This window comes from Psammomys obesus, unplaced genomic scaffold (assembly GCF_907164565.1).
Source record: "Psammomys obesus unplaced genomic scaffold, mPsaObe1.curated_primary_1811, whole genome shotgun sequence".
Taxonomy (NCBI): Eukaryota; Metazoa; Chordata; class Mammalia; order Rodentia; family Muridae; genus Psammomys; species Psammomys obesus.
The window spans coordinates 31,424-54,881 of NW_026596130.1; the positions used below are offsets into that span (position 1 = coordinate 31,424).

The 23,458-nt window shown below is 58.8% G+C and overlaps 1 protein-coding gene across 5 annotated transcripts in view; it reads left to right on the plus strand.

The window, feature by feature from the left end:
- Nucleotides 1-21,989, plus strand: part of Col11a2 (collagen type XI alpha 2 chain) — a 27,163-nt gene extending 5,174 nt beyond the window's left edge. Inside the window, exons 5-66 of one of the 5 annotated variants that reach the window (XM_055591956.1) lie at nucleotides 736-927; nucleotides 1,829-1,897; nucleotides 2,528-2,590; nucleotides 3,169-3,348; nucleotides 5,653-5,712; nucleotides 5,806-5,847; nucleotides 6,048-6,110; nucleotides 6,402-6,476; nucleotides 6,933-7,019; nucleotides 7,232-7,288; nucleotides 7,485-7,538; nucleotides 7,617-7,670; nucleotides 7,755-7,808; nucleotides 7,971-8,024; nucleotides 8,193-8,246; nucleotides 8,317-8,361; nucleotides 8,440-8,493; nucleotides 8,909-8,953; nucleotides 9,180-9,233; nucleotides 9,380-9,424; nucleotides 9,539-9,592; nucleotides 9,801-9,845; nucleotides 10,011-10,064; nucleotides 10,145-10,189; nucleotides 10,608-10,661; nucleotides 10,959-11,066; nucleotides 11,777-11,830; nucleotides 12,102-12,155; nucleotides 12,262-12,306; nucleotides 12,567-12,620; nucleotides 12,745-12,789; nucleotides 12,870-12,923; nucleotides 13,014-13,067; nucleotides 13,229-13,282; nucleotides 13,625-13,732; nucleotides 13,843-13,932; nucleotides 14,125-14,178; nucleotides 14,392-14,499; nucleotides 14,623-14,730; nucleotides 14,840-14,893; nucleotides 14,996-15,049; nucleotides 15,192-15,299; nucleotides 15,459-15,512; nucleotides 15,715-15,768; nucleotides 15,937-15,990; nucleotides 16,110-16,163; nucleotides 16,457-16,564; nucleotides 16,824-16,877; nucleotides 17,048-17,101; nucleotides 17,201-17,254; nucleotides 17,738-17,791; nucleotides 17,990-18,097; nucleotides 18,197-18,250; nucleotides 18,367-18,420; nucleotides 18,648-18,755; nucleotides 18,886-18,939; nucleotides 19,057-19,092; nucleotides 19,271-19,324; nucleotides 19,444-19,711; nucleotides 20,119-20,231; nucleotides 20,397-20,603; nucleotides 20,974-21,989. In XM_055591956.1, the coding sequence (XP_055447931.1) occupies nucleotides 736-927; nucleotides 1,829-1,897; nucleotides 2,528-2,590; nucleotides 3,169-3,348; nucleotides 5,653-5,712; nucleotides 5,806-5,847; nucleotides 6,048-6,110; nucleotides 6,402-6,476; nucleotides 6,933-7,019; nucleotides 7,232-7,288; nucleotides 7,485-7,538; nucleotides 7,617-7,670; nucleotides 7,755-7,808; nucleotides 7,971-8,024; nucleotides 8,193-8,246; nucleotides 8,317-8,361; nucleotides 8,440-8,493; nucleotides 8,909-8,953; nucleotides 9,180-9,233; nucleotides 9,380-9,424; nucleotides 9,539-9,592; nucleotides 9,801-9,845; nucleotides 10,011-10,064; nucleotides 10,145-10,189; nucleotides 10,608-10,661; nucleotides 10,959-11,066; nucleotides 11,777-11,830; nucleotides 12,102-12,155; nucleotides 12,262-12,306; nucleotides 12,567-12,620; nucleotides 12,745-12,789; nucleotides 12,870-12,923; nucleotides 13,014-13,067; nucleotides 13,229-13,282; nucleotides 13,625-13,732; nucleotides 13,843-13,932; nucleotides 14,125-14,178; nucleotides 14,392-14,499; nucleotides 14,623-14,730; nucleotides 14,840-14,893; nucleotides 14,996-15,049; nucleotides 15,192-15,299; nucleotides 15,459-15,512; nucleotides 15,715-15,768; nucleotides 15,937-15,990; nucleotides 16,110-16,163; nucleotides 16,457-16,564; nucleotides 16,824-16,877; nucleotides 17,048-17,101; nucleotides 17,201-17,254; nucleotides 17,738-17,791; nucleotides 17,990-18,097; nucleotides 18,197-18,250; nucleotides 18,367-18,420; nucleotides 18,648-18,755; nucleotides 18,886-18,939; nucleotides 19,057-19,092; nucleotides 19,271-19,324; nucleotides 19,444-19,711; nucleotides 20,119-20,231; nucleotides 20,397-20,603; nucleotides 20,974-21,114 (4,596 nt within the window). In that variant the 3' untranslated portion in view covers nucleotides 21,115-21,989. Of the gene's footprint in view, nucleotides 1-735; nucleotides 928-1,163; nucleotides 1,230-1,828; nucleotides 1,898-2,527; nucleotides 2,591-3,168; nucleotides 3,349-5,652; nucleotides 5,713-5,805; nucleotides 5,848-6,047; nucleotides 6,111-6,401; nucleotides 6,477-6,932; nucleotides 7,020-7,231; nucleotides 7,289-7,484; nucleotides 7,539-7,616; nucleotides 7,671-7,754; nucleotides 7,809-7,970; nucleotides 8,025-8,192; nucleotides 8,247-8,316; nucleotides 8,362-8,439; nucleotides 8,494-8,908; nucleotides 8,954-9,179; nucleotides 9,234-9,379; nucleotides 9,425-9,538; nucleotides 9,593-9,800; nucleotides 9,846-10,010; nucleotides 10,065-10,144; nucleotides 10,190-10,607; nucleotides 10,662-10,958; nucleotides 11,067-11,776; nucleotides 11,831-12,101; nucleotides 12,156-12,261; nucleotides 12,307-12,566; nucleotides 12,621-12,744; nucleotides 12,790-12,869; nucleotides 12,924-13,013; nucleotides 13,068-13,228; nucleotides 13,283-13,624; nucleotides 13,733-13,842; nucleotides 13,933-14,124; nucleotides 14,179-14,391; nucleotides 14,500-14,622; nucleotides 14,731-14,839; nucleotides 14,894-14,995; nucleotides 15,050-15,191; nucleotides 15,300-15,458; nucleotides 15,513-15,714; nucleotides 15,769-15,936; nucleotides 15,991-16,109; nucleotides 16,164-16,456; nucleotides 16,565-16,823; nucleotides 16,878-17,047; nucleotides 17,102-17,200; nucleotides 17,255-17,737; nucleotides 17,792-17,989; nucleotides 18,098-18,196; nucleotides 18,251-18,366; nucleotides 18,421-18,647; nucleotides 18,756-18,885; nucleotides 18,940-19,056; nucleotides 19,093-19,270; nucleotides 19,325-19,443; nucleotides 19,712-20,118; nucleotides 20,232-20,396; nucleotides 20,604-20,973 lie in introns of those variants that run through there. The other 4 variants (XM_055591957.1, XM_055591960.1, XM_055591958.1 and 1 more) reach the window with 4 other exon arrangements.
- Nucleotides 21,990-23,458: the final 1,469 nt, after the last annotated feature.

Genomic DNA, 23,458 nt, shown 5'->3' on the forward strand with positions numbered 1-23,458 from the left:
CCATCCATCCATCCATCCATCCATCCATCCATCCATTTACCATCATTCTCATTGCACTTGAACGAGAACCTATTGACCCATTTACCTTTCCATTCCATCTATTCATTCATCCATTCACCCATCTACCCACATGGCTGGCTGTCATTTTCTGAGTAAATGGTAAAGAAAACCACAGGATGATAGCATAAGGTCTTTGCCATCCCAGGGAATTCTTTGTCTTGCTTTGAGATAAACAGTTGTGAAAGCACCGTGTGGACTCAAGTAATTGAGTTAGGTGAGGGTCAGTATTAGCCTATGTCCAGAAGGAGACAGATTCTTCAGTTTTAGAGGTCCGTCCACAGAATTCCCGCCATCCCCAATGCTGTGAGGTCAAGCATCTTAGGCTATCCCTGTCTCTAGAAGCCAATGGGGAAAGGCCCATGTATGACCTCAAGACCTTCTCCCATGACATAGTCCCAGACCTGTATATCTTTGTAGCTTATAGCTATTCAGTCAGTCCTTGTCACCTGTCCACTAGTCGATCTATGAAACTAATTTGCTGGTTTATCCTCCTGCCCAGTTATCCAGTCACCCACCGACAACCCTGATGCATGCATCCTCCACCCACTCATCGCCCACCCAGCTGCGTCTTCCCCCAGACCCCGCTGGCCTGCCTCTGGGAGCTTGCACCGCCTCAGCTGCACACCAGTTACTCGCCTGGCTCTCCACTGGTTTCCCCTCCACGTGTCTTTGCAGGGTGATGTTCAAGAGCTCCTCATTGTCCCAGGCGTCCAAGCTGCCTATCAGTCTTGTGGACAGAGGGATCTGGAATGTGAGAGGGCACAGAGAGATGGACCTCAGGTTCAGAAGCCTCACAGAGCCCAGAGATCTCCAAAGAAGCAGCCAGCAAGACTTCATAAGCCGCAGAGCCAGGAGCCCCAGCAGCAGGTGAGGGAGTCGGGCAGACAGAAACTGCAGCATCGTGGGGTGGACACTGGGCTTCTCCAGGGCAGTTCCCACAGCAGCCCAGGCCGCTCCATCCCATCATTGCATACTTCCCTTTTCCCATCATGCCCTTCTCTCAATCCCCAGTCATCAACTTTTTATTTTTATTTAAAAATAAAAAGAGTCGTTATGAAGAATCCCTGGTGGGAGCTGTGTGCAGCTACCTGTGTGCTATCTTCTTCCTGTCTGCCTTGGGCTTCCCATCCCTTTCTTGAATTAAGAGATTGGGAGACAACAGGGGGCAGGTGAGCCCCTGGGAGAAGGGGGAAGAGGAGAACAAGGAGGAGGAGGAGGAGGAGAAGGAGGAGGAGGAAGAGGAGGAGAAGGAGGGGGAGTTGGAGAAGGGGGAGGAGGAGGAGGAGAAGGAGGAGGGGAGGAGGAGGAGCGGAGGGAGAATGAAGCTGAGGTGTGGTACCCAGTGGGAGTGGTAGGGGGTAGTAGGGGTGGAGGGAATCTCAGAGGTGGCTGGTCTGTGGAAGTGTGGGGAAGGGAAGAGAAGGTCTCTGGCTCAGCAAGTGCCTTTGGGTGTGGTGGGAAGAGGGATGACAGCCTGGGTTGGGGACCTGGTGTTTGGGGTGACGGATGTGTTCCTGGGACCGTCTGAAGCTTGGGAGGCTCAATCTCTTAATCATGTCTGCTTCCATCCACATGGGGAACCCATGCCCTCTCTTCTCACCTCTCCACTCTCTCCTTCCTCACTGTCACCCTCTCCTTTGCTTCTCGACTCTCATTCTCCAATCCACACCCATTTCCCAACCCCCACTCCATCTCCTTCTGCCCTCCTGCCCCTCCCACCTCCATCCCCGCCCCCGTCCCATCCTGTCGCCCCCCTTCCTGCTCCCAGCCTCTCTATTATGACTACGAACCCCCCTATTACGATGTGATGACTACGGGGACGGCCCCTGATTACCAGGTAACCTTGAGCTTCCCCCTCACCTCTCCCCTTTCTCCCAGTACCCCCCTCCCTGTCACTGTCTCCTGTGCTAAGCCCCCGTCACACCCCCCAGTTTCTGGGAGAGATGCTAGCTTATGGAGGTTTACGTGCTCACTGCCTGCCTCCTGTCTCTCCACTGCAGAGCTCCAACCACAGGGCTCCCCCTTCCCCTAGGGGGCGTCGGACCCCTCCCCGAAAGTCTAACCCTCCTGCCAAGAGGTCAGCTGCCAGGCAGGCGCTCCCCTCACCAGCCCGGAGGCCTTCTCCAGCTGGAGGCTCTGGCAAAGCCCGAGGCCAGCCTCCCCCCTCCCGACACCCAGCTCGACGGGCAGCTTCCCCCGCTGCCAGGGCCCCCCCCCAGGACCAGAGGCAGCGGTTATCGGCAGGTAGAACGGGGCATCCAGATCTTTGCCCCCAATTTAGAGACATGGAAGATACAGTCTCCTCAAACTGTCTTCCTCGAAGGGGCTGCAAGATCTGAGATTTTCCCCATCCCCCATCCCAGATCCTGGCGGTGGGGATAGGCTGCAGCTTTGCTTTCTTTCCTGCTAAACTCTCCTCTCTCTCTCCCCCCCCCCCCCGCTCCTTTCCTCCTCCCCTCGGGGATAGTACCCCACTCCAGGTGAAGAGGAAGGAGCCCTGGAGTCCAGTCCCTTGCCATTCCTTGAAGAGGTAACTTCACCCCGAGCCTATTCCAGCTGAAGGCCCTGCCCCCTTAGCATCTTGATGAGCCACCCCTCCCTGGCCGGAGGGCTCTTTATGTATCCACTTAGGGCTTAGGTCCCTCCAGTCCTGCCACCTGCTTGTCTCAGTGTGGCCATTTCTTCTGGTGTCACTGCCTCATCATTATATTTTGACTCAAGTCGATTCTCTGCTCTCTGTGCCATGGCGCCATTCTCGGAGGATCCATTTTCGGTCAAGCACGCCCACCCTTTTCTTCTCTGTCTTTGGTCTTGGATTCCCCATCTATCATTATGTCCATGGACAGTTCTGTGTCCAGCCCTCCGGCCACCCTTCTTGTTCTCCACCATTTCCCCAACCACATCCATTTCCAAACATCCATTTTTGTGGTAGACAGTCATTCCTTTCCATTCAGTCCATCGCCTTGCTCATTTGAGAAAGAAAACTCCAGTCCCAGTCATCCTCAGGGTCCTTTGGACTAGAAGTTATCAGACTCTGGGGTCCAGAGGACGCCCCCTCTTAGGCCTAATACCCCCACCTACTCCCTCTCCCTCCCTGTCCTTGGGAAGGAACAGACAGATCTTCAGGTGTCCCCAACAGCCGACACTTTCCAGGCAGAGGAATATGGGGAGGGTGGCACAGACGCGCCAGCAGGGATCTACGATTACACCTATGGCTATGGGGATGATTATCGTGAGGAGACCGAGCTTGGCCCTGCCCTCTCTGCGGAGACAGCTCACTCAGGAGCCGTAAGTGAAAGCAGCTCCTTGTCCAGCCTTCGCCCTCAGGGGTCACTACGTGGACTGCTTCCTGTTTGATCCTTGTTGGCTGTGAGCTGCTTCCTGTCTGATCCTCGTTGGCTGTGAGCTACTTCCTGTTGGTTTGTCACAGTCTCTTCATGTGAGATGTCTGTGTTGCTTGAGATGATCACTTCCTGTTTTCCCCTGTCAAATGTCTTACCCCGTGCCTCCCGTAGATCCTCTGCCCGTGGCAACTGGACTCTTTTCAATCCCGTGGCCACTTCCTTTCTTTCTTGGCTACTTCTTGTCTAAATTGAGATGGATGTTATAAACCTGTTCATCAATCAGCAACTGCCTTGTGTCTACTTTCTGTCTGTCTCACTCATCTCTTGCTCAAAACAACTTCATGTCCATGTTGATGCCAAAGTTTCTAACTTCCTGTGTGACATTTTCTAAACTTTGGGACCATTTCTGATCTGTCTTTCCCCATCTTCTGTAGCCTTGATGTCTCTTTTGGCGACATTGAGAGGCTGGGCTAAAAGGGATTGTTTGTTTTACTGCTGTCTTGTAGAAATTTTCTTAGATCATAAGCTACTTCCCGGGTACCTTAGATTATCAAAATTACAAGGATATGCATTGTGGGCCTAGATATTTCTCGTGGCCCTTTCCTGTGTGCCCTAGCCTTGATGTTGGCGTTTTTGTTTTTTTTTTTTCTGGATCTCGCCTTTCAGCCTCTTAATTCTTTTTGCAAGAGTCACTTTCTAGTTGTTTTGTGAACTTCTGTTCTCTCTTGGTCATGGTCGCCATGTTGTTTTTGAAGGTCCATTTCCTGGATTCTTTTTTCTTGCCTGCTTCCTGTCTCTCTAACCACTTCCTGTTTGTTCAGTGTGTTTTCTAGCCATCTTGGCCATGTTTCATTTTTCTTGGCTCTGGCATCAGTCTTACTTCCACGCGGGTGTCCCTTTGTTTTATCTCCTTGGTGGTTTCCCAGGTCTTCAAACGTCCCTGTCTGTTGGACGGCTTCCCGCTGGCCCCACTTCGTGCTTTGCCTGCATTGCTGTCATGGCTGTCCCCTTGCTGCTGCTACCCAACTCTGTGCCCGCCTATCTGATACTGCCACCTTTGCTGCCTGTGCCTTATGCCGCTTTCTACTAGTTGGGGGTGAGCTGGGATATGGGAACTGATCATGCCTAACTGGCCACGATAGAGGTGGAGGGGGACTGCAAAGGTCTTTGTCGGAGGAGTTGGAGTAGTAAATGATCTTCATCCTCTCTCTGTCACTTGTCTGTGGTCTGGCCCCAAGCTTGGAGTGGGGGTTGGGGTGGAAGAGCGGGAGGGAGGGCCTGGTGGACTTAGAGCTAGGGGGGCAGGAGGGGCAGGGGCGGCACAGCACCCTTGCTGGGAAGGGAGCTAGGGAACTGTGGGAGTTACTTCTGAGGTTTAGGTAACTGACCCCAATTTCTGTATTTTTCCAAAATCCAGTTGAGAGGCCAGAATTTGGGATAGCAGTGACCACAGCTTTCTGAATCTCCATGTGTGTGTTTGCCTGTACACACAGAAGCGCATATGTGCTTATACATGTCTGCGCACACACACATGCTTGATGCCTGCGGAGGTCAGACCGCGGTGTCAGAGTCTCTAGAGCTGGAGTTACAGGGGTTGTGAGCCGCCATGTGGGTGCTGGGAATGAACCCAGGTCCTCGAAAGAACAAGTGAGCCAGCTCCCCAGTTTCTCTGGGCATTTTAAACTCGTGAACCCCTCAGGAATACAAATTACAACCAGAAACAAGCCTGGTGGTGGCGCTTGGGAGGCTAAGTCAGGGGCGCTGAGTGTGAGGGCAGCCGGGGTCACACAGCGTTCTTTTCCTGAGAGTGTCTCCAGACAAACAGCCACAGCACAGAGCTACGGATAAACAGGTTAGGGCTCATGCTGTTTATTTGCTGGAGAAAACCCCCTGGCTTTTAAAATCAGACTCTCATCTGGCTCCCTGCCTTACTCCCACTCCCAAGAAACAAACTTGCCCACTACTGGGCACGTAGGGTAAGGTGGGGAGGCAGATAAGGACTCTTGGGGTCAGAAGGAGCCTTCAGGGACAGGGTGGTCCCCCAGGAAGAGGAGCGCTGGCGTTCAGCATCCCGAAAGGGGAAGCAGCTCTCCTATTGGCAGCATGTGCTTGCTTGGGTGGGCCAGGCAACCGCTTAGAGTTTGGAGGTAGTGGGGGGGGCCTGAGGTGAGGGCTGGAGTTGGGGCGGGGGTCCTTGGTCCTGGCTGCTCACAGGCCCCACTGGGGGTTACATGTGTGTCTCCCTCAGGTTGCCCATGGACCCCGGGGGCTAAAGGGAGAGAAGGGAGAGCCTGCGGTGCTGGAGCCTGTAAGTCCCCGCTGGTCACAGGGCTGAGGGAGGCAGACGGGAGGAGGGAGTAACGGGTGGATGGTGGCTAACTTTGGACGTCTGACCCCACAGGGCATGTTCGTAGAGGGACCACCGGGCCCAGAAGGCCCTGCGGTGAGTGCATTATGCTGTCGTCAGCAGTCGTTCTTGTTAGGGCGTTTCCTGCAGCTGCTTTTGTGGCTGGCCTGGGTATGTCCAGGTCCACGCTGCAGGCCTTCCCACGCTTCCGCTGTACAGACCACTCCTCAGCCACGGGGCCCCTTCTCTCCGTCCGTCCGATGGCCACATCTTACTTTCCTTCTTTTGTCCCTCAGGGGTTAATTGGACCCCCTGGCGTCCAGGGGAACCCAGGCCCAGTTGGAGACCCTGGTGAGAGGGTAAGTGAATGTTCTGGGGGGAGGGCTAACTGCGGAGATGCCCGGTGGGTGCTGTGCTCAGTAATGCCTCATCAGCTGGCTAACGGAGAGTGCTCCCCATAGCCTAGAGAGCAGGCGCACCCTCCGGTTGGTGGGGACGGTGACCTGCTAGCTCCCTACGCTGTTCTTCACGGGGTAGAGCGGCCACGACACATCTAGAGATAGTCTATATGGTCATACAAGGAAGGAGTTCAAAACGATGTCACATCCCTAACACGCTCCTGCCTCCCCTTTTTCTTCTTTCCTGCTCAGGGCCCCCCTGGCCGGGCAGGGCTCCCCGGATCAGATGGACCGCCTGGTCCTCCTGGCACTTCTCTGATGCTCCCCGTGAGTTCTCTTCTGGGCTTTGAAACAGGTGGGGGTGGGGGTGGTATCCCCAAGAGCTAAACCAAGAGGCTGTGCAGGAGAAGCATGGTGGCACATGCCCGAAATCTCAGCACGCAGACCGTGGAGGCGCCAGGACCCGGAACTCACAGCACTAGCTAAAGCGACTGATGTTTTGGGGGTGGGAAGAGTGCATCCCATTCAGACCTGGAGCCGCACCCAGGCCTTCTCCAGCCAAACTCGGATCATCTAAGCCGGGCAGAAAGACCCCCTGCTAGAAGCAGGGGAGAGGCTTGAGTGGCTGCAGTGTGAAGGAGGGTGGGAGGAAGCGACGTTCTGGAAACCTCCGAGGGCCTACCCAGAGCCAGGGGCGCAGCTCGGACATTGGGGGGCACCCCAGGCTTGGCGGGCACTTGGACTTCCTGCGGAGGGGAACTTGTGTCTCCTCTTGCCCCTCAGTTCCGGTTTGGCAGTAGTGGGGGTGACAAGGGCCCCGTGGTGGCAGCCCAGGAGGCCCAGGCCCAGGCGATTCTGCAGCAGGCACGGGTGAGCAGGGCCGGGGGAGGGGGGCTGGTGCTGGTAGAGGGAGGTGGGTAGTGGGAAGGGAGGAAGATTGGTGTGAAAGGAGGGCTTGAAAGGGTTTGCTTAGGCTGAGGGAGATGGAGGAGGGTAGAGCTCACTGATAGAGGAAGGGCAAGTCTGGGGTGTGCTGTGTTCTCCAATAGCCTTCCTCTCTTCTGTCCCTCTTGCTCCTCTAGCTGGCCCTCCGTGGGCCCCCTGGCCCCATGGGATACACGGGCCGCCCTGGGCCCTTGGTGAGTGAGAAAGTACATGGCAAAGTAGCGTTTCTTTATTTGTGTGTGCAGCTGCAGATGGTTTTGTGACAGAACCAGATTGAAAGTTGTTTTGCTTCTTTGGTGGGGGGAATGCGGCTGGTGGGGGGGTGGTGCGGGGGGGCTTTGAGATCACTGTTGGTTGTGTTCTTCCATGTGGCCATCTCCTCTCTCACAGGGGCAGCCTGGGAGCCCTGGCTTGAAGGGAGAATCTGGAGACCTGGGCCCACAGGTGACAACCCCCTCATCTGGTTTGTAGCCTAGTGTCCCTCCTCTCTGCCCATTAACCAGCCTGTCTCTCCCTTACTAGGGCCCCAGGGGACCTCAGGGCCTCACAGGCCCTCCTGGCAAGGCTGGTCGAAGGGTGAGTCCTCTAGGGATGGGAATGGAGCTTGGCGGATAGGGAACCGAACCCCTACTGGTCCTCACACGTGCTTTGTGCCCCCAGGGCCGAGCAGGTGCCGATGGAGCCCGTGGGATGCCTGGAGAACCTGGCGTGAAGGTGAAGCATTTCCTCTCCTCTCACAGCTGTGGCTGCCCTGCCTGCTCCACCAGGCCTCACCGGTTTCTCATGGGCTGTGGTCCCTCCTCACTCAGGACAGAGTAGGAAGGGGTGGGTCGGGAGGGGGCTGGACCTCATTTTGGTTTTCCCCCTTCCTCCTAGGGAGACAGAGGTTTTGATGGACTTCCGGGGCTACCTGGCGAGAAGGGACAGAGGGTGAGTATGATGGGGGCTGGATGCAGGGATGGGGTTGGATCTCTGGGGGGAAGTGGGGACCTCAGAGTGAGGCCAGGAGGCTGGCAGCTCAGCAGCTTAGCGAAGGGACCAGTGTCTGCCTGTATGAGGAGACCTGAGGCTCCTCCTCACTGTCCCCTCCTTTTCCAGGGTGATACAGGTGCTCAGGGCCTTCCCGGGCCTCCTGGCGAGGATGGAGAGCGGGTAAGTGACGTGGTTGGGGCAGGGGCTGGACTCTGGAAGGTTCACCCATTCATACGCCTCCCTTCTCCAGGGCGATGATGGAGAGATTGGACCCCGGGGGCTGCCTGGAGAGTCGGTGAGTGTGGGGTGCTCTGGGGGAAGCCATAGGGAGCAACGGGCACAAATAGTGACTCTCCATCAACTCTGAATGCAGGGACCCCGAGGACTTCTTGGCCCCAAAGGTCCACCTGGTATTCCTGGTCCCCCAGTAAGTGACACCTTGACTTCTAGCCCAACCTTGCCCCTGACCTCTCCAATTCCTCACCCTTTCTAACTGCTTTCTTTCTTGCCCCCTGTCCATGGGCTTTTCACTCCTAGACCCCACTTATTCCTGCTCTAGCTTCCCCCAAGAAACATTTGATGGGCCATGTGGTGTAGGGCACCAGGGCTCTGGCTGGAGCCAAAACCAACAAGAATCCTCAAGAGAAACAAAACAGCAGCCCTCAAACCCACAGACCCACACCCTGCAGATCTGGACTGGCCGAGCCAGCCTGGGGCTGCGATGAAACGTGTGTGATCAGGTGTCTGCTGTCCACCCTCTGGCATGGCCAGCCTTCCCAGAAACCACAGTGCCCCTGGCCTGGCCCCAGCTTCCAGCCTGCTTACCCCGTCTTGTGTTTCAGGGAGTCCGAGGCATGGATGGTCCCCATGGCCCCAAAGGGAGCTTGGTGAGTGATTGGCACAGAGACCCTGCCCCTTACCCCTGCAAGTCCCCCATCCAGCCCTGCTGGCTGGCTGCCAGTTTGAACCCTTTCCTGTTTCCTGCCCCTGTCATCTTGGCTGTCCTCAGACCTTTTGTCCTGTCTGTTCTGTCACCATTTTCCGACCCCTGTCTGGCCTCAGCCTGACCCCTGCTGGGGCCTGGCCTGGCCCTCTCTGGTTGCTTGTTTCTAGGGACCCCAAGGAGAGCCAGGGCCTCCTGGACAACAGGGCACTCCAGGGACCCAAGTGAGTGGCCTTGCCTACCACTCTTCGCACGCAGCCTTAGTGTTGGACACCTAGGCCTCACCGGGTCCCATCTGAGTGGGGACAGGACAGTGGTCCTTCTTGCTGGCCCTTAATGGCTCCTACGTCTTCTCTTTCCCCATGTGCAGGGCCTCCCCGGACCTCAGGGTGCCGTCGGGCCTCATGGAGAGAAGGTGGGTGACTGAGTCCAGGGCATCAGGTTCTGGGGTGGGTGGGGAGCGCCCCCTCTCTCCTGAGTCTTTAGAGAACTAATTCCTCTGGTGGTGATCTTCCCGATCTGCCTGCAGGGTCCTCGAGGGAAACCAGGCCTCCCTGGCATGCCTGGATCAGATGGACTCCCGGTGAGCCCCTCCCCCCGCCCCTGCGTGCCACCTGGGGGCCCCTCCGTGGCGTGTGCACAGTGTGCACCTTCTGCTGGAAGGTTGCTGGTGGTAGCCGCCTGTGGGTCTGGCTGTTTGGCTCACAGGGCAGTTTGGGTCAGAAAAGGTGCAGGGCCTATTGGGACATTGACTAGGGCCAACGGAGACATTCCCTACCTCCTCCTTGCAGGGTCACCCAGGGAAGGAAGGTCCCCCCGGAACCAAAGGGAACCAGGTGAGACCCTCCGTTCTCCTTTCACCCTCTGACGGGGCTGGGGAAGGGCTGGGGTTTCCTGTCCCATCCTTCCCTCAGCTCTGGTACTGTTCCACGTCTCCCTCCCCCTGAGCCCTCACATGACATCCTCAGGCCCCTCCTAAGTCCCTCTCTTTCTTCTTCCAGGGTCCCTCTGGTCCACAGGGTCCTTTAGGATACCCAGGCCCTCGAGGTGTCAAGGTAACTGCCTGCCAGGGAACCAGAGGGGGAGCTGAGTAGCCTGGCTGATCACTCTATCTCTACCCTCCCTCTGATTCCAGGGTGTGGATGGAATTCGGGGCCTGAAGGGCCACAAGGGTGAAAAGGTAAAGCCTTGTGCACTTAGCTTCCACGTACCTGGACCCCTCCCCTGCCCTCCTCTCTCCCTCAGTGCTCCCCTGCCCTCCTCTCCCTCAGTGCTCCATCTGCCTTCATCTCTCCCTCAGTGCTCTATCAGCCTTCATCTTTCTCAGTGCTCCACCTGTCCTCCTCTCCCTCAGTGATCCCCTGCCTTCCTCTCTCTTCCCCAGTGATCCCTCTTCCCTCCTCTCTCTCCGTCAGTGCTCCCCCGCTCTTCTCACCCTCAGAGTGCTCCCCTGCCCTCCTCTCCCTCAGTGCTCCCCTGCCCTCCTATCAGCCCCACCTGCCCTCTCATTTCTGAAATCCACACCTTTGCCTGTGCTCTGTGATCCCCAATTCTGCCCTTTACCCTCTGTGGGGCCCTCTCACCTCTGTCTTTCTCAGGGCGAGGATGGCTTTCCTGGGTTCAAAGGTGACATAGGCGTGAAAGGAGACAGGGTGAGTAGAAGTTCCTCTCCACCCGATCCCCCAACTCCTTGTCCTACCGCTCTTCCATTCTGAGCTGCTCTGTGCTCCCTGGAAATGGAAGGTTTTTTTCTCTATTGTTTTGCCCCTGGTTAGAGATGGGGGCCAGTGACATGGCGGCCACGTAGTCGGTTGTGCTGGTCCCCCATTCACTGTCTGTCTGCATGGACACTGCTCTCCTGCCAATCCCACCTGGCCCTGCTGGCGCCTCTCCTCACTGGGGGCCTAGGCCCACCTCTGTCCCCACTCAGCTCCCCACTTTCCTCTCAGGGTGAGGTTGGAGTCCCTGGTTCCAGAGGAGAAGATGGCCCCGAGGGGCCGAAAGGACGTACTGGGCCCACTGGAGACCCCGGGCCCCCCGGGCTCACGGGCGAGAAGGTGACGGGGAGAGTGGCTTGCTCGCTGGGGCAGGTTGGGTGCCAAGTGGAAGTCAGTAACTCGATCAAAGACAGTGTGAATTCGTTATGCCTCTATGCATGGCGCATGCTGGGCACCCGTGGCTTGAGGGGGCGCTAAGAAGTCAAGGAGAAATCCTGGGAGGACGTGGGGGTGCGAGGTGGGGTGAGAGTGTGGCGAGGGGTGCCGAGGAGGAGGGGAGCGAGGTGGGGTGAGAATGTGGCGAGGGGTGCTGAGGAGGAGGGGGGTCTGTGGCCTTGTCCCCCAGGGCAGTCCTGCTTCATAGATGAAGCCTTCTGCATGTATAGGGGACATTAAGATGGTTACGGACCCCAATGGGGGGCAAAGCCCTTGTTTCCTAGACAGCTCTGCAGCCTCTTGGGCAAGATGGTGCCTGGGGAGGAGCTGGGCTGGTGCTCCCTCACGGAGGGGAGGGGGCCCGGCTGGTCCAGCAGTGCCTGCTGGGGGCGGGGTGGACCTGAAGATGGGGTGGCAGTGGCTGGACCACAGGCTGCAGCCCCACGGGGTCCTGCAGCTTTAAGCTTGGGGACAGAGGAGCTGAGATGCAGAGATGGGGTTGGGACCCTGCTCTTGGATGCTAAAGAAGCCGGGGCCCGGGGCGTCCGTCCATGGGGCTTCTGTGGGAGCGCCATGGCTCCTGTCATTCCTGACTGCATTCTGTCCTTCCACAGGGCAAGCTAGGTGTTCCTGGTCTGCCTGGCTACCCTGGACGCCAGGGTCCTAAGGTGCTGTGATGCCCCACTCTGCCCCTCTTTGTTGACCCACTCTTGACCTCTGACCCCTGGAAGCATAGACTGGCAGAGTGGGGGTTCCCTCGAGACATTTTTGGCTGACTGACTCCCGTTTTATAGATGAGAGACAGATATGTGTAGAGCAGCAGGCCTGTTTCTCCCTAGCATGGCCTAGCTAGCCCCATTGCTGCTCTGAGGCCTCTTCACCATCTTTGGCCTTTGCCAAGCCTCCTCCCCTCACCTCATTCTTTCTCTATCCTTTCAGGGGTCCCTAGGTTTTCCTGGTTTTCCTGGAGCCAGTGGAGAGAAGGGAGCTCGGGTAAGCTGGGGGATGGGAGCGTGCATGGGGGGGAGCTGGGGGTGCTTGGAGGGGCCACTGTGGGGTCTTGCCTTGGGTAATGTTGGCTTGACTTTATTTCCACCAGGGCCTGTCTGGGAAATCAGGACCTCGGGGAGAACGGGGCCCCACGGTGAGTGCTGTGTGGGGGGTGAGGAGGGGCTTGCAGGCACTGTTACCGTGTGGCTCAGAGGTGGGCCGTGCCCACCAACCCAACTGTGCTCGGTTGGCAAAGCACTGCTCAGTGGGCACAGCCCTGGGCTCCATCCCCAGCGCTGCATCAGCTGACTGTGGTAGAGGCAGGAGGATCAGGGGTTCAAGGTCATGCTCAGGAACGTGGTGAGCGCCTCAAGACTCAAGGATGTCCCTAACATTCCCCTTCTGTCTACCCAGGGTCCAAGGGGTCAGCGGGGACCCCGAGGTGCCACTGGGAAGTCCGGAGCCAAGGTGAGTGGGCTCTGCCAGGCTGTCTCCTGATGCTGGGCCGTAAGCCTCCTTGCTCCTCCCACCCTCCTCCTTGGGGGTGACTGACGAACACCCATCTCACTCCCTGACTTTGCTTCTCTCACAGGGAACATCAGGTGGTGATGGTCCCCACGGGCCACCCGGAGAGAGGGTGAGTGTCCACGTGTTCCCTTGGGGAAGAACCTTGGTCCTCCTTTGTCCAAAACCTTCTCATTCCATCTCTGCCTCTAGGGTCTTCCTGGACCTCAAGGCCCCAATGGATTTCCTGGTCCCAAAGGCCCTCCGGTAAGGTGACTGCTGACTTGTGACCCAGCTAACTTCCTTCCCCCCATCCCTCTTCCCCGTCAAGTTCACCTGACCCCAAACCCCTTCCAGGGCCCTGCAGGGAAGGATGGGCTGCCGGGACACCCAGGCCAGAGAGGAGAAGTGGTGAGTGATCCCAGGGGTGCGGGGTGAGGAGGTCCTTGCATCCCACTGACTGAGCTGCCCTGGTGCTGTCTTCCTCTGGAACCGGGACTTGGGGCCTGCCCCACTGTCACCCCGTCCTTGTCTGGTCCTGCTCTGACTTCGCTCTTTGGCTTTCCTCCCAGGGATTCCAAGGGAAGACCGGCCCCCCAGGACCCCCTGGAGTGGTGGGACCTCAGGTAGGGTTCCCCCAGGAAAGTATGCACCCCAGATCTGGAGTTAGGGCCTTCTCCCCCCCCACCGCCCTAACACAGCCCTAAGGACTGTTTGCCTGGGCAAGGGACCCCAGGCTGGGATCCTGAATTTCAGCTCCTTTTCTCCCTGAGAAGTTTCCGGGCTGTGACACAAGATGGCGAGGTCAATCCACACTGAGGATGGTCAGCCCCAGCACCAGCCAGGAGAGCGCCAGCCATTTCCCTGTGGCTTTGGGGGAGACTCAGGGGCTCTAGTTTGACACTTTGTGGGTCACAGAGTGGGGTCTCCGGGCTGGTGGAGCTGAGCTTAGACTGTGCCTTTCCCAGGGAGCAGCTGGGGAAAGCGGTCCCATGGGGGAGAGAGGTCACCCTGGCCCCCCAGGACCTCCTGGCGAGCAAGGACTGCCTGGAACAGCTGGAAAGGAAGGGACCAAGGTCAGTGAGGGGCCAGCAGAGAGGAGTTGGGGTGGGGTGGGAGGGTGCAAGAAATGGACCAGTGTGGATCTGAGGGTCCAGAGATCTCTGCTCAAATCCTTTCATTTCAGGGTGATCCTGGCCCCCCTGGTGCCCCGGGGAAGGATGGTCCTGCTGGTCTAAGAGGCTTCCCAGGAGAGAGAGGCCTCCCGGGCACTGCTGTGAGTGTGACCCCCAAAGCCAACAGCCAGTACGGTCACTCACCTCCTGGTCCCCTTGATAGTACTCTCTGCTGTCATCTCACGGAGCCCACATCTCCCCAAAGCCCGCCCTTCCCGGCGTGTCTTCTGGGATACCATGCCTGTGAAGCCTTACCTTCCCATCTCACCTGTGACCCTAAATCTGCTTCATAGGGTGGACCTGGCTTGAAGGGAAATGAAGGCCCAGCCGGCCCTCCTGGCCCTGCAGTGAGTCTGGGGCTCCCTGGAGGGAGTGGGCAGGAGCCAGGAAAGCGGGTGGGGGAGGAAGGATTCCAGGCAAGTTGTGGCGGGAGAAGTGGGCCTAGGCAGAGGGAATTTGGGGATAAGCCAGGATGCATCTGACTTTCTGTTGTCCTGAGTTCCATGGTCAGGGGTCCTGCGGGCCCCTTCCTAGAGGGTCTGACTCCATCTCTCTCTCAGGGCTCCCCTGGGGAACGAGGTGCAGCAGGATCAGGGGGCCCCATTGGTCCACCGGGGCGTCCAGGCCCACAAGGTCCCCCTGGAGCAGCAGGAGAGAAAGGCGTCCCGGTGAGCATGGGGGCAGGAGGCTGTGAACTGTGAGCTGAGGGGTGATGCTATCAAGGTGTTTGGGGGAGGTCCTTGGAGGCGAGGCTGCTTCCATGCCGTTACCTTTTCCCATGTTTTGTGCAGGGTGAGAAGGGCCCCATTGGTCCTACTGGCCGAGATGGGGTGCAGGGCCCTGTGGGGCTTCCTGGTCCTGCGGGCCCGCCAGGTGTGGCTGGAGAGGATGGAGACAAGGTGAGGAACCTGAGCCTTCTATGTGTCCAGTCTTCTCTCCGTGACACCGCTGGCCTCTGTCTAATTTGCATATCTCCTTCCCCTTGTATGTCTTTGCCTTCTCCTTCAGGGTGAGGTGGGAGACCCAGGACAGAAGGGCACCAAGGGGAACAAGGGAGAACATGTAAGTATCTGTGACCTTTGGCTTCTGACCTCTTGGCTTTTAACCTCATCCCACCCTTCCCCCAACCTGTCCGGACATCTCTGACTCTCCTTTCTTCTCTAGGGCCCTCCTGGACCTCCTGGTCCCATCGGTCCTGTGGGGCAGCCCGGAGCAGCGGTAAGTGCCCCTGGGTCTCCGCTGAGGCCCCCACAGAATCTAGCCTGCCTCAGTTCCCCTTAGTCCTGGTGCTCAAGTCTGCATTTATAGATGGAGGACACCTGACCTCTGACCTATCATTGTGTCCTTGCCCCTGCTCCAGGGAGCTGATGGGGAGCCTGGAGCTCGGGGGCCCCAGGGGCACTTTGGAGCCAAAGGTGACGAAGGAACAAGAGGATTCAATGGGCCCCCAGGACCCATTGGCCTACAGGTGAGCTGGGCTGGGGGGCAGGGCCTGGGAGTAGGCTCAGGGTGCTGCTGATGACTGGGGAGGTGGGAGCAGACGGGGGGAGGGGGCTGTGGGGCTGGGTGACAAGGGCTGGTTCTGATGAGCTGACCACCTGAGCCTGTGCTCCGTGTACCTGCACAGGGCCTGCCAGGATCTCCCGGGGAGAAGGGAGAAACAGGAGACGTGGGGCCTATGGTGAGTGCGACCCTCACTGGTCCAAGCCCACCTGCCACCCAGCCGGTCGGTCCCAGCCTGATGTACCACTGCAGACCCTGCAGCTCTGCCTCTGCCTCTGCCTCTGCCTGGGTCTCTGCTCACCCAGGCCTTCCCATCCTGCTCATCCCTCCTCATGTCCCTCCCTTCCCCATCCTGATGCATTCATACCCCGCCCACCCAGGGACCGCCTGGCCCTCCAGGACCCCGAGGCCCCGCTGGACCCAATGGTGCTGACGTAAGTCGCCCTCCGCCTCCTTTCCCTAGACCATAAGCCGAAGTCCCATCTCAGGTGTCAAGAGAAGCCCGAGACCCTGGGAACGCTGCTGCCACAGCCGCCACCTCCCTGCTGGGCTCTCAGCCAGGCCATCTCCCCTAATGACCTTTCTTTCTCTTCCTCTAACAGGGCCCACAAGGACCCCCTGGAGGTGTTGGGAACTTGGGTCCCCCTGGAGAGAAGGTAAGTGGGGAAGGGTGAATGACCCAGTCTTGGCGGGGGGTGAGGGTTAGATTTCCGCTTATTTTTGATGTGGGCTTGTCAGGATTTGTGGGGGAAACTTTGATGGTCATCTCTTTTAGGGTGAACCTGGGGAGTCAGGCTCTCCAGGACTCCAGGGTGAGCCGGGCATCAAGGTGAGTGACAGTTCCGAGGCCCTGCTCTCTGATCCCCTTTCCCCTTTTCTGTCTCTTGTCCCAGGATGGCCACGGCCCTGGAGTCTGCTCCTGGCTTGATCTCTGGCCTGAAGGAGCCCAGCCACCATTTCCTGGAAAGGGAGGAGGGGCCGGGACAGTCCCATAGGCCTGACTCTGGCTGTCCCATTGTCATGAGTGACTGAGGGGAGGCCGAGGCTGTCTTGGGAGTAGGGACCGTCTCCCCAACCTTCAAGACCCCTTGAGACCATCTGTTTCCTCCCCTTGCTGTGCAGGGTCCGCGTGGAGAGCGTGGCGAGAAAGGGGAGACGGGGCAGGCGGGAGAGGCTGGACCACCAGGGCCCAAAGGCCCCACAGGCGATGACGGCCCCAAGGGGAACCCTGTGAGTTTGGGGAGGGGTGAAAGAAGGGCCTCTGAGAATGGGGGACCCTGGAATACTCATGTGTGGGGAGACCAAGGCTGGGGGTGATGCCTAGGAGGAGGTTGTGGGAAGGTGGTCTCGAGGAGGCTGAAAGGATGAGGCTGGGAAAAGGGGTGCAGGGGAGCTTCTTCCAAGGGTGAGGAGGAGAGTGTGGTGTGTCCATGGGACCTCAGCTGCCCTTGGGAGCTGGGGCGTTAACCTTCTTCTTCCTCTGGACTAGGGTCCTGTTGGCTTTCCTGGGGACCCTGGCCCCCCTGGAGAAGCTGGCCCACGGGTAAGTCTTACCCAGGGGGGGCTAGAGGCCAAGATGGTGGTGCTTTGTTGGTTGGCCCCTGTGGAGTAGGTGGGCCTGGGTCTCAGGAGCAGGGGTTGGCAGGGTGAGTAGGCAGATGGTGAGCTGCCAGCCCCGTTGGGGGCCTTCTCTGACTTTGTTTCTCACTTCAGGGCCAGGATGGGGCTAAGGGAGACCAAGGAGAGGACGGCGAGCCAGGACAGCCTGTGAGTGACCGGTGACCCCTCTCTTCCTTTGGGCCGTACCTGTCCCCAGTGGTCTCTTGGCTGGAGTCCACTTATCCTCTTCCTGTCCTCCCTCCTTAGGGATCCCCTGGTCCCACTGGGGAGAATGGACCCCCTGGGCCCCTTGGAAAGCGGGTAAGTGATGCTTATTGAGCTGCCTGGCCTCGGGTAGGGTGGATGGAGGCGAGGCCATGGCAGGCGATGGGCCGGGAGACACAGTCATCTGGTGGCCTTTGGCTGGGGTGCGGTACGCGCAGCTGGCCATCTTTGGCTGGTTGGCACCTTGGGTGCTTTTGTCCCTGGGTTTTGGTCTGACTTACTGACCTATCAAAATGGACACGGGAAAAAGGGCTTCTCCGAAGACCCACTTGGGCTTAACCTCTGTTTGCTGGAGCGGGCAACGGGAAGTGGGAAAGTGGCCCAGTCACCGCGTACACAGAGGTTCTGTTCTAACAGGGTGTGGTTGCCCCTGTCTTCACTATCTGTGACTGGTCCCCTGTGTGTGTGCGCACGTATGCATGTTTGTGTGCGTGCATAAGTGTGTGTGTGCAGGAGGACAGGATGGGGGCTGAGGTGATGAGCTGCCTCCCACCTTATTTCCTTCTTTCTCCTCTTCAGGGACCTGCTGGCACTCCTGGTCCAGAGGGACGACAAGGAGAGAAGGGAGCGAAGGTGACAGAGGCTACCAGGGTGCTGGGGCTAACCCTGCGTCCTCCTTCCTCAGGCCTCCAACTCCACACGCATTCCCTCTGTCCACCTCTTCCATGCTGGGCCCCCCCCTGCACGTGCCGCTGTGCCCCACCCTTCCTACCTCAGCCTCCTTTGTCTCCTCCTCTGCCTTTGGGGACAAGCTCTTTCTGTGTGTTTCAGGGGGACCCTGGTGCTGTGGGGGCCCCAGGAAAGACAGGTCCTGTGGGTCCTGCAGGCCCAGCGGGAAAGCCTGGCCCTGATGGTCTTCGGGGGCTCCCGGGCTCAGTGGTGAGTTGCAGTGTGAAGGATCCGGGGGGAGGATGAAGGCCATGAGTGTGTGATGGAGGGATAATCCTCCTGACCCTGGATGTGCTTTCTGATCTACAGGGTCAGCAAGGCCGTCCAGGAGCCACAGGCCAGGCTGGGCCCCCAGGTCCTGTGGTAAGTGACTGGGCTGTGTGGGTGGCTGGGCACCCTGGAGCAGCCAGAGCCAGGGAGGAAGTAGAAGGTGAACTTGAACCCACCTCTGGGGAGAGTGACTTCCTGTCTCCCCACAGGGACCCCCAGGGCTTCCTGGCCTCCGGGGTGATGCTGGAGCCAAGGGAGAGAAGGTGAGTGACAGATCTGGGATCATGCTCCTCAGCCCCAGATCCTGCGGGGGTGGCCAGCGCCCGCTGCTCTGCCTCAGGCCCCCAACACCCAGTCCTCGGGGTCCTTACTCGTGGGATCATTCCCAACTGAGGCGTTCCCCAGACCCTGTGTCTGCCTCCCTGTCCCTTGCCCGTGTTCAGCTGTGTCAGTTCTTTTAGCATCCATGACCACCTTTGCCCTTATCCAGGGTCACCCAGGTCTCATTGGGCTGATTGGGCCGACTGGAGAGCAAGGAGAGAAGGGTGACCGGGGCCTTCCTGGCCCTCAGGGTGCCCCCGGACAGAAGGGAGAGACGGTGGGTACAGGACACGGCTCAGAGGGGTCGGGGGTTGGGTGGGTCCATGCTGAGGCGGGGGATGGGAACTGGCCTGTGGGGTGGAGGGACTGAGGGACTGAGGGACCAGCCTCTCCCCATCCTGTTCTAGGGTATCCCAGGAGCATCTGGGCCCATCGGTCCTGGAGGGCCTCCTGGCCTGCCTGTAAGTACCATTTCTTTCTCCTAGTCCCTCAACACCCCCCCTCCACTCTCCCTCTGGTGACTTGATTTCTCCATTTCTGTGCCCTTTCCTGTGCTGACCCCTTCTGCTCATTTACAGGGACCCGCTGGCCCCAAAGGAGCCAAAGGAGCCACAGTGAGTGGTCATATCAGCCTTGACCTTTGCCCTCCCTGAGCTGGCCTGTTAACCCTGACATTCCCCCTTCTCACCGGGGAACCCTCATTTCTGCCAAAGACCAATTTGACCCTTTCGTGACCTTGATCCTATGCTTGACCTCTTGACCCCTCCGTGACACTATTAATTCCTTTGTTAGGGCCCAGCTGGACCCAAGGGAGAGAAGGGCGTCCAGGGCCCTCCCGGCCACCCGGTGAGTGAGGAGAGAGGAGGCAACGCCTGTTGCTCCCCCCAAGCCTTGCCACACCCTGCTGTACCTACCCGGCCTCACTCTCACCGTGACCTCACTGCACCCTCCCCCTCTCCACCTAGGGCCCCCCGGGTGAGGTGATCCAGCCCCTGCCCATCCAGATGCCCAAGAAGACCCGCCGCTCCGTGGATGGAAGCCAATTGATGCAGGACAACGAGGCGCTGCCCACGGGTGGTGCCCCGGGCAGCCCTGCGGGGCTGGAGGAGATCTTCGGCTCACTGGACTCTCTGCGGGAGGAGATCGAGCAGATGAGGCGGCCCACGGGGACCCAGGACAGCCCTGCGCGCACCTGCCAGGACCTGAAGCTCTGCCACCCCGAGCTTCCCGATGGTCAGCACCCTGGTCCAGGGCGCCGAACCGTGCCCGCTGGGGGTGGGGGTCTCAGGGAAGGTGCCGGAGGCGGGGACTGTGGAGAGTGAGAAGGGTCGCAGCAGCTGTTAGCAGCGGTGTCCCAGGGGGCCCACACACGTGTGCACATGCACCTGACTTCACACAGCTGGCTGCACTCCTTCCGCTGGGCAGCCCAGAGTCGATACTGGGGATGCAGGCACCAGCCGGAGATTGGGGTGGGCTGCGAGGTGATAAAGGAAACTGAGGCAGGAGAGGTGCAGGGCTGCGAGCGGGGAAAACCCTGGGACACTGGGCTGCAGGTAGAGGGAGGGAAGGAGGCACGTGGATCAAGGAGTATCTTGTGCACGGACCTCCGTGACCCCGACCTTCCTGTTGCTCACCGACAGGAGAATACTGGGTGGACCCCAACCAGGGCTGTGCTCGAGATGCCTTCAGGGTGTTCTGCAACTTTACAGCAGGAGGGGAGACTTGTGTTACGCCCAGGGATGACGTCACACAGGTGCGAACTGTTTGGCCCTCAGTCTGCCCTCCTTGTCTGCCTGACCCTCCCTTCCCCTGTGTGTGGCCTTTGACACTTTCTCTGTCGCCTTTCCTCGGGTCCCAGGACTGACACCTGCTGGTCCTTACCCGGTCTCTGGCCGCTCCCTGACTCTTTTCTCTCCAGTTCTCCTATGTGGACTCCGAGGGCTCTCCAGTGGGTGTGGTCCAGCTCACCTTCCTGCGGCTGCTCAGCGTCTCCGCCCACCAGGATGTCTCCTACCCATGCTCCGTAGTATCCCATGACGGTCCGCTGAAACTCCGGGGGGCCAATGAGGATGAATTGAGCCCCGAGACCAGCCCTTACGTCAAGGAGTTCAGAGATGGCTGTCAGGTGGGTGGCAGGTTCCAGATGTGGGCTACGGGCAGGAGATGGGGTGCCAGGGCCAGCAGGGAGGAGCCCAGCTTCCCCTGTCAGACGTACCTGAGGGGAGGGCGCTTAACGGGCTATTGAGGAGGGAGGGAAGGTGGGGAAGCCACTTGTGTGGGCTTGTGTACATACACCTGCGTTACATGGAGTTACACAAGCTTGTGCAACTGTGGATCACAAAGATGGCCCTGAGAGTGGCTACACTGCCAGTCCTAACCCGTACGTCCAGCATCATCTGGATATGGCCAAGATTCTCAGAGGAGAGGCGAGCTGGGGCTGAGGTTAGGGGAGCGTGTCACTGTGCTCACAGCCCCTCCTTCCTGTCCCCGTCAAGACCCAGCAAGGCCGGACGGTGCTGGAGGTGCGCACGCCTGTGCTGGAGCAGCTGCCCGTCCTGGACGCTTCCTTCTCAGACCTGGGGACCCCCACGAGGCGCGGAGGCGTGCTGCTGGGGCCTGTCTGCTTCATGGGCTAGGCCCTCTGACCCTGTCAACCGAAAACCAGGTCCACCTGGGGTCACGCAGCATGGACTCTGTGCCACCTCCCATGAGGATCCCTCATCACCTAGGGGGCCTTGGGCCAGGGCACCTCAAGCCTCAAGTTGGGGGCAGCAGCCAGGGGTGGGGTGAACCAGGGGGTGCCGGGACAGTCCAGGGGAAGGGTGTTATCTGGGCCTCAGCTCTCCCTCTGGTGACCCGTTAGAGAGCTGAGACCTTTATTTAAAACACTCTCCTGTCACCCCAAATAAGTGGAAGAGAAAGGACACTGTGTATTTTGTATTTAAAAAAAATAATTATATTAATTATTTAAAGAGTGAAAAAAACAAAGTAACAGAGGATAAAGAGAGAAATGCCAAAAACCCCAGCCGATATTGGGAACAGGTGCTGCAAGGGTGGGCCCGAGCCCCACCCTCCCTCAGGGTTTTCCTTAGTGCCTGTGGGTGTGGCTTTCTGGGCTGAATCTCCCCTCCTCGCCTTCCCCCTGGGGCACCGCCAATGCTGGATTGCATGGCTTCCCCTGCCTCAGGACTCCAGCTCTCTCTCCCAGGGTGGGAGCTCCGAGACCACCTGTCCCTGGCAGGAGGGGCCACTCAAGGCCAGGCCACTCCTCCGGGGGAGACCAGACTAGAGGGCTGTGCAGGGCCTGCCTCTGGTTCCTCAGTGTGTGGAAGTCGTCATGGCTCTCAGCACTGTCCTGGCTACATAGTTCCTCCCCTGGACACCTCCTCAGCGTCTCCGACCCTGGAAAGAAAGCTAATGTCTAGCCTATGGCTGGAAGGGACCCCCAGGACCCCTCTGGCCCTGTGCCCAAGTCCTTCCTGACTGACGGTTAAATAATGTGATTGTCTCCTCGTGGGTGTGTGTTGGCGTGTGTTGTTATTTCAGTCTCCTCCAAGCTCCGCACGGTGCTCCATACGGTGCTCCCGCACCTCCAAAGGCTTGGCTTCGTCCCTACACACAGTTCTGCAGCGGCTCCCAGGGTTTACACAGCCAGGGTGGCAAGAACAGACTCCCAAATGGATGCCCCAGTGACATCATGCCAGGGCTCTGACCCAGGGCAGGGCAGTCGCATGGGCTTTGCCTGCTCCGTCTCCCCGAAAATACACCCCCCCCATCTTCAAGGTTAGAAGGAACCGTGAGTGGCTCAGTCTAACCTCTGTGCAAGTTGGTAAATGAGCCCGCGTCCGAGACACTGATTTCTGCACCTTCTTTTCCAAGCCACACTGTATCCCCAGGATTGTTGTGTTGTCCAAAGCCAGAACGGAAGTCAGGCCTCGAACGCGTGCACGTCTTTCCATACACGCCTGCATTTAAACAGCTTTCTTCTGCCGGCTTTTGTGTGTTCTCTGCCTAGTGACTGCTGACCCCCTTTGTCCCAAGGTGCTCCTCTCTGGGCCTGCTCAGTAGTTCAGGCCTGCTCTGGTCAGGAGTTCCTTGGGTTCCTGGGGAGATAGCTGGCTGAGTTTCCTAGGCACCCAGCACTCACCGCATCCCAACACTTCCTTGAGGTGAGACCCGGGCTGCATCCCGTAGACAGTTCCTGCTGAGGGACAAAACAAGGGGATGTTGGACCACACTTGTTTTTGGGACCAGAAGTCTCCAGCCCCTGTGCAGCAGCAGGTTCCGTGGAAGTAAAGAGCTCACTGCAGGTGCGTACTCTGCGGGCTGAGAACTGGCGCAGGCAGACGCCCCGTGCAGGTGGAGGCTCGGGACAGGTGTGGAGCGCACTGCAAGTGTAGATCAGTGCAGGTGGAGAATTTAGTGCAGGGAGGCACCCCAGTCCAGATGGAGACCCAGCGCAGGTGGAGACCCAGGGCAGGTGGAGACCCCAGGGCAGGTGGAAACCCAGGGCAGGTGGAGACCCCAGTGCAGGTGGAGACCCAGGGCAGGTGGAGACCCAGTCCAGATGGAGACCACTGTGCAGGTGGAGACCCAGTCCAGATGGAGACCCAGTCCAGGTGGAGACCCAGGGCAGGTGGAGACCACTGTGCAGGTGGAGTCTCTGCAGGTGCAGACCCAGGGCAGGTGGAGACCCAGGGCAGGTGGAGACAGAGGAGGGTGGAGCCTCCTGTGTCCACATGTCCAGGTCTGCCTTTCTCTCTGTCTCTGCTGTCTCTGCTGAATTCATCTTCACATTGCAAAGTCATCAGAATAATTCAGTCCCTGGCCGGGGACATGGTGGCAGGTCGTTAAAAGCAGACCCTGGTGGGCAGAGACAGGCTGATGTCTGACCTGAAGGCCAGCTTGGTGTGCACAGGTCCACGACACCTGGAGCTTCATAGAGGCACCTGTCTCACACACAACCTGGAGCAATGCAGG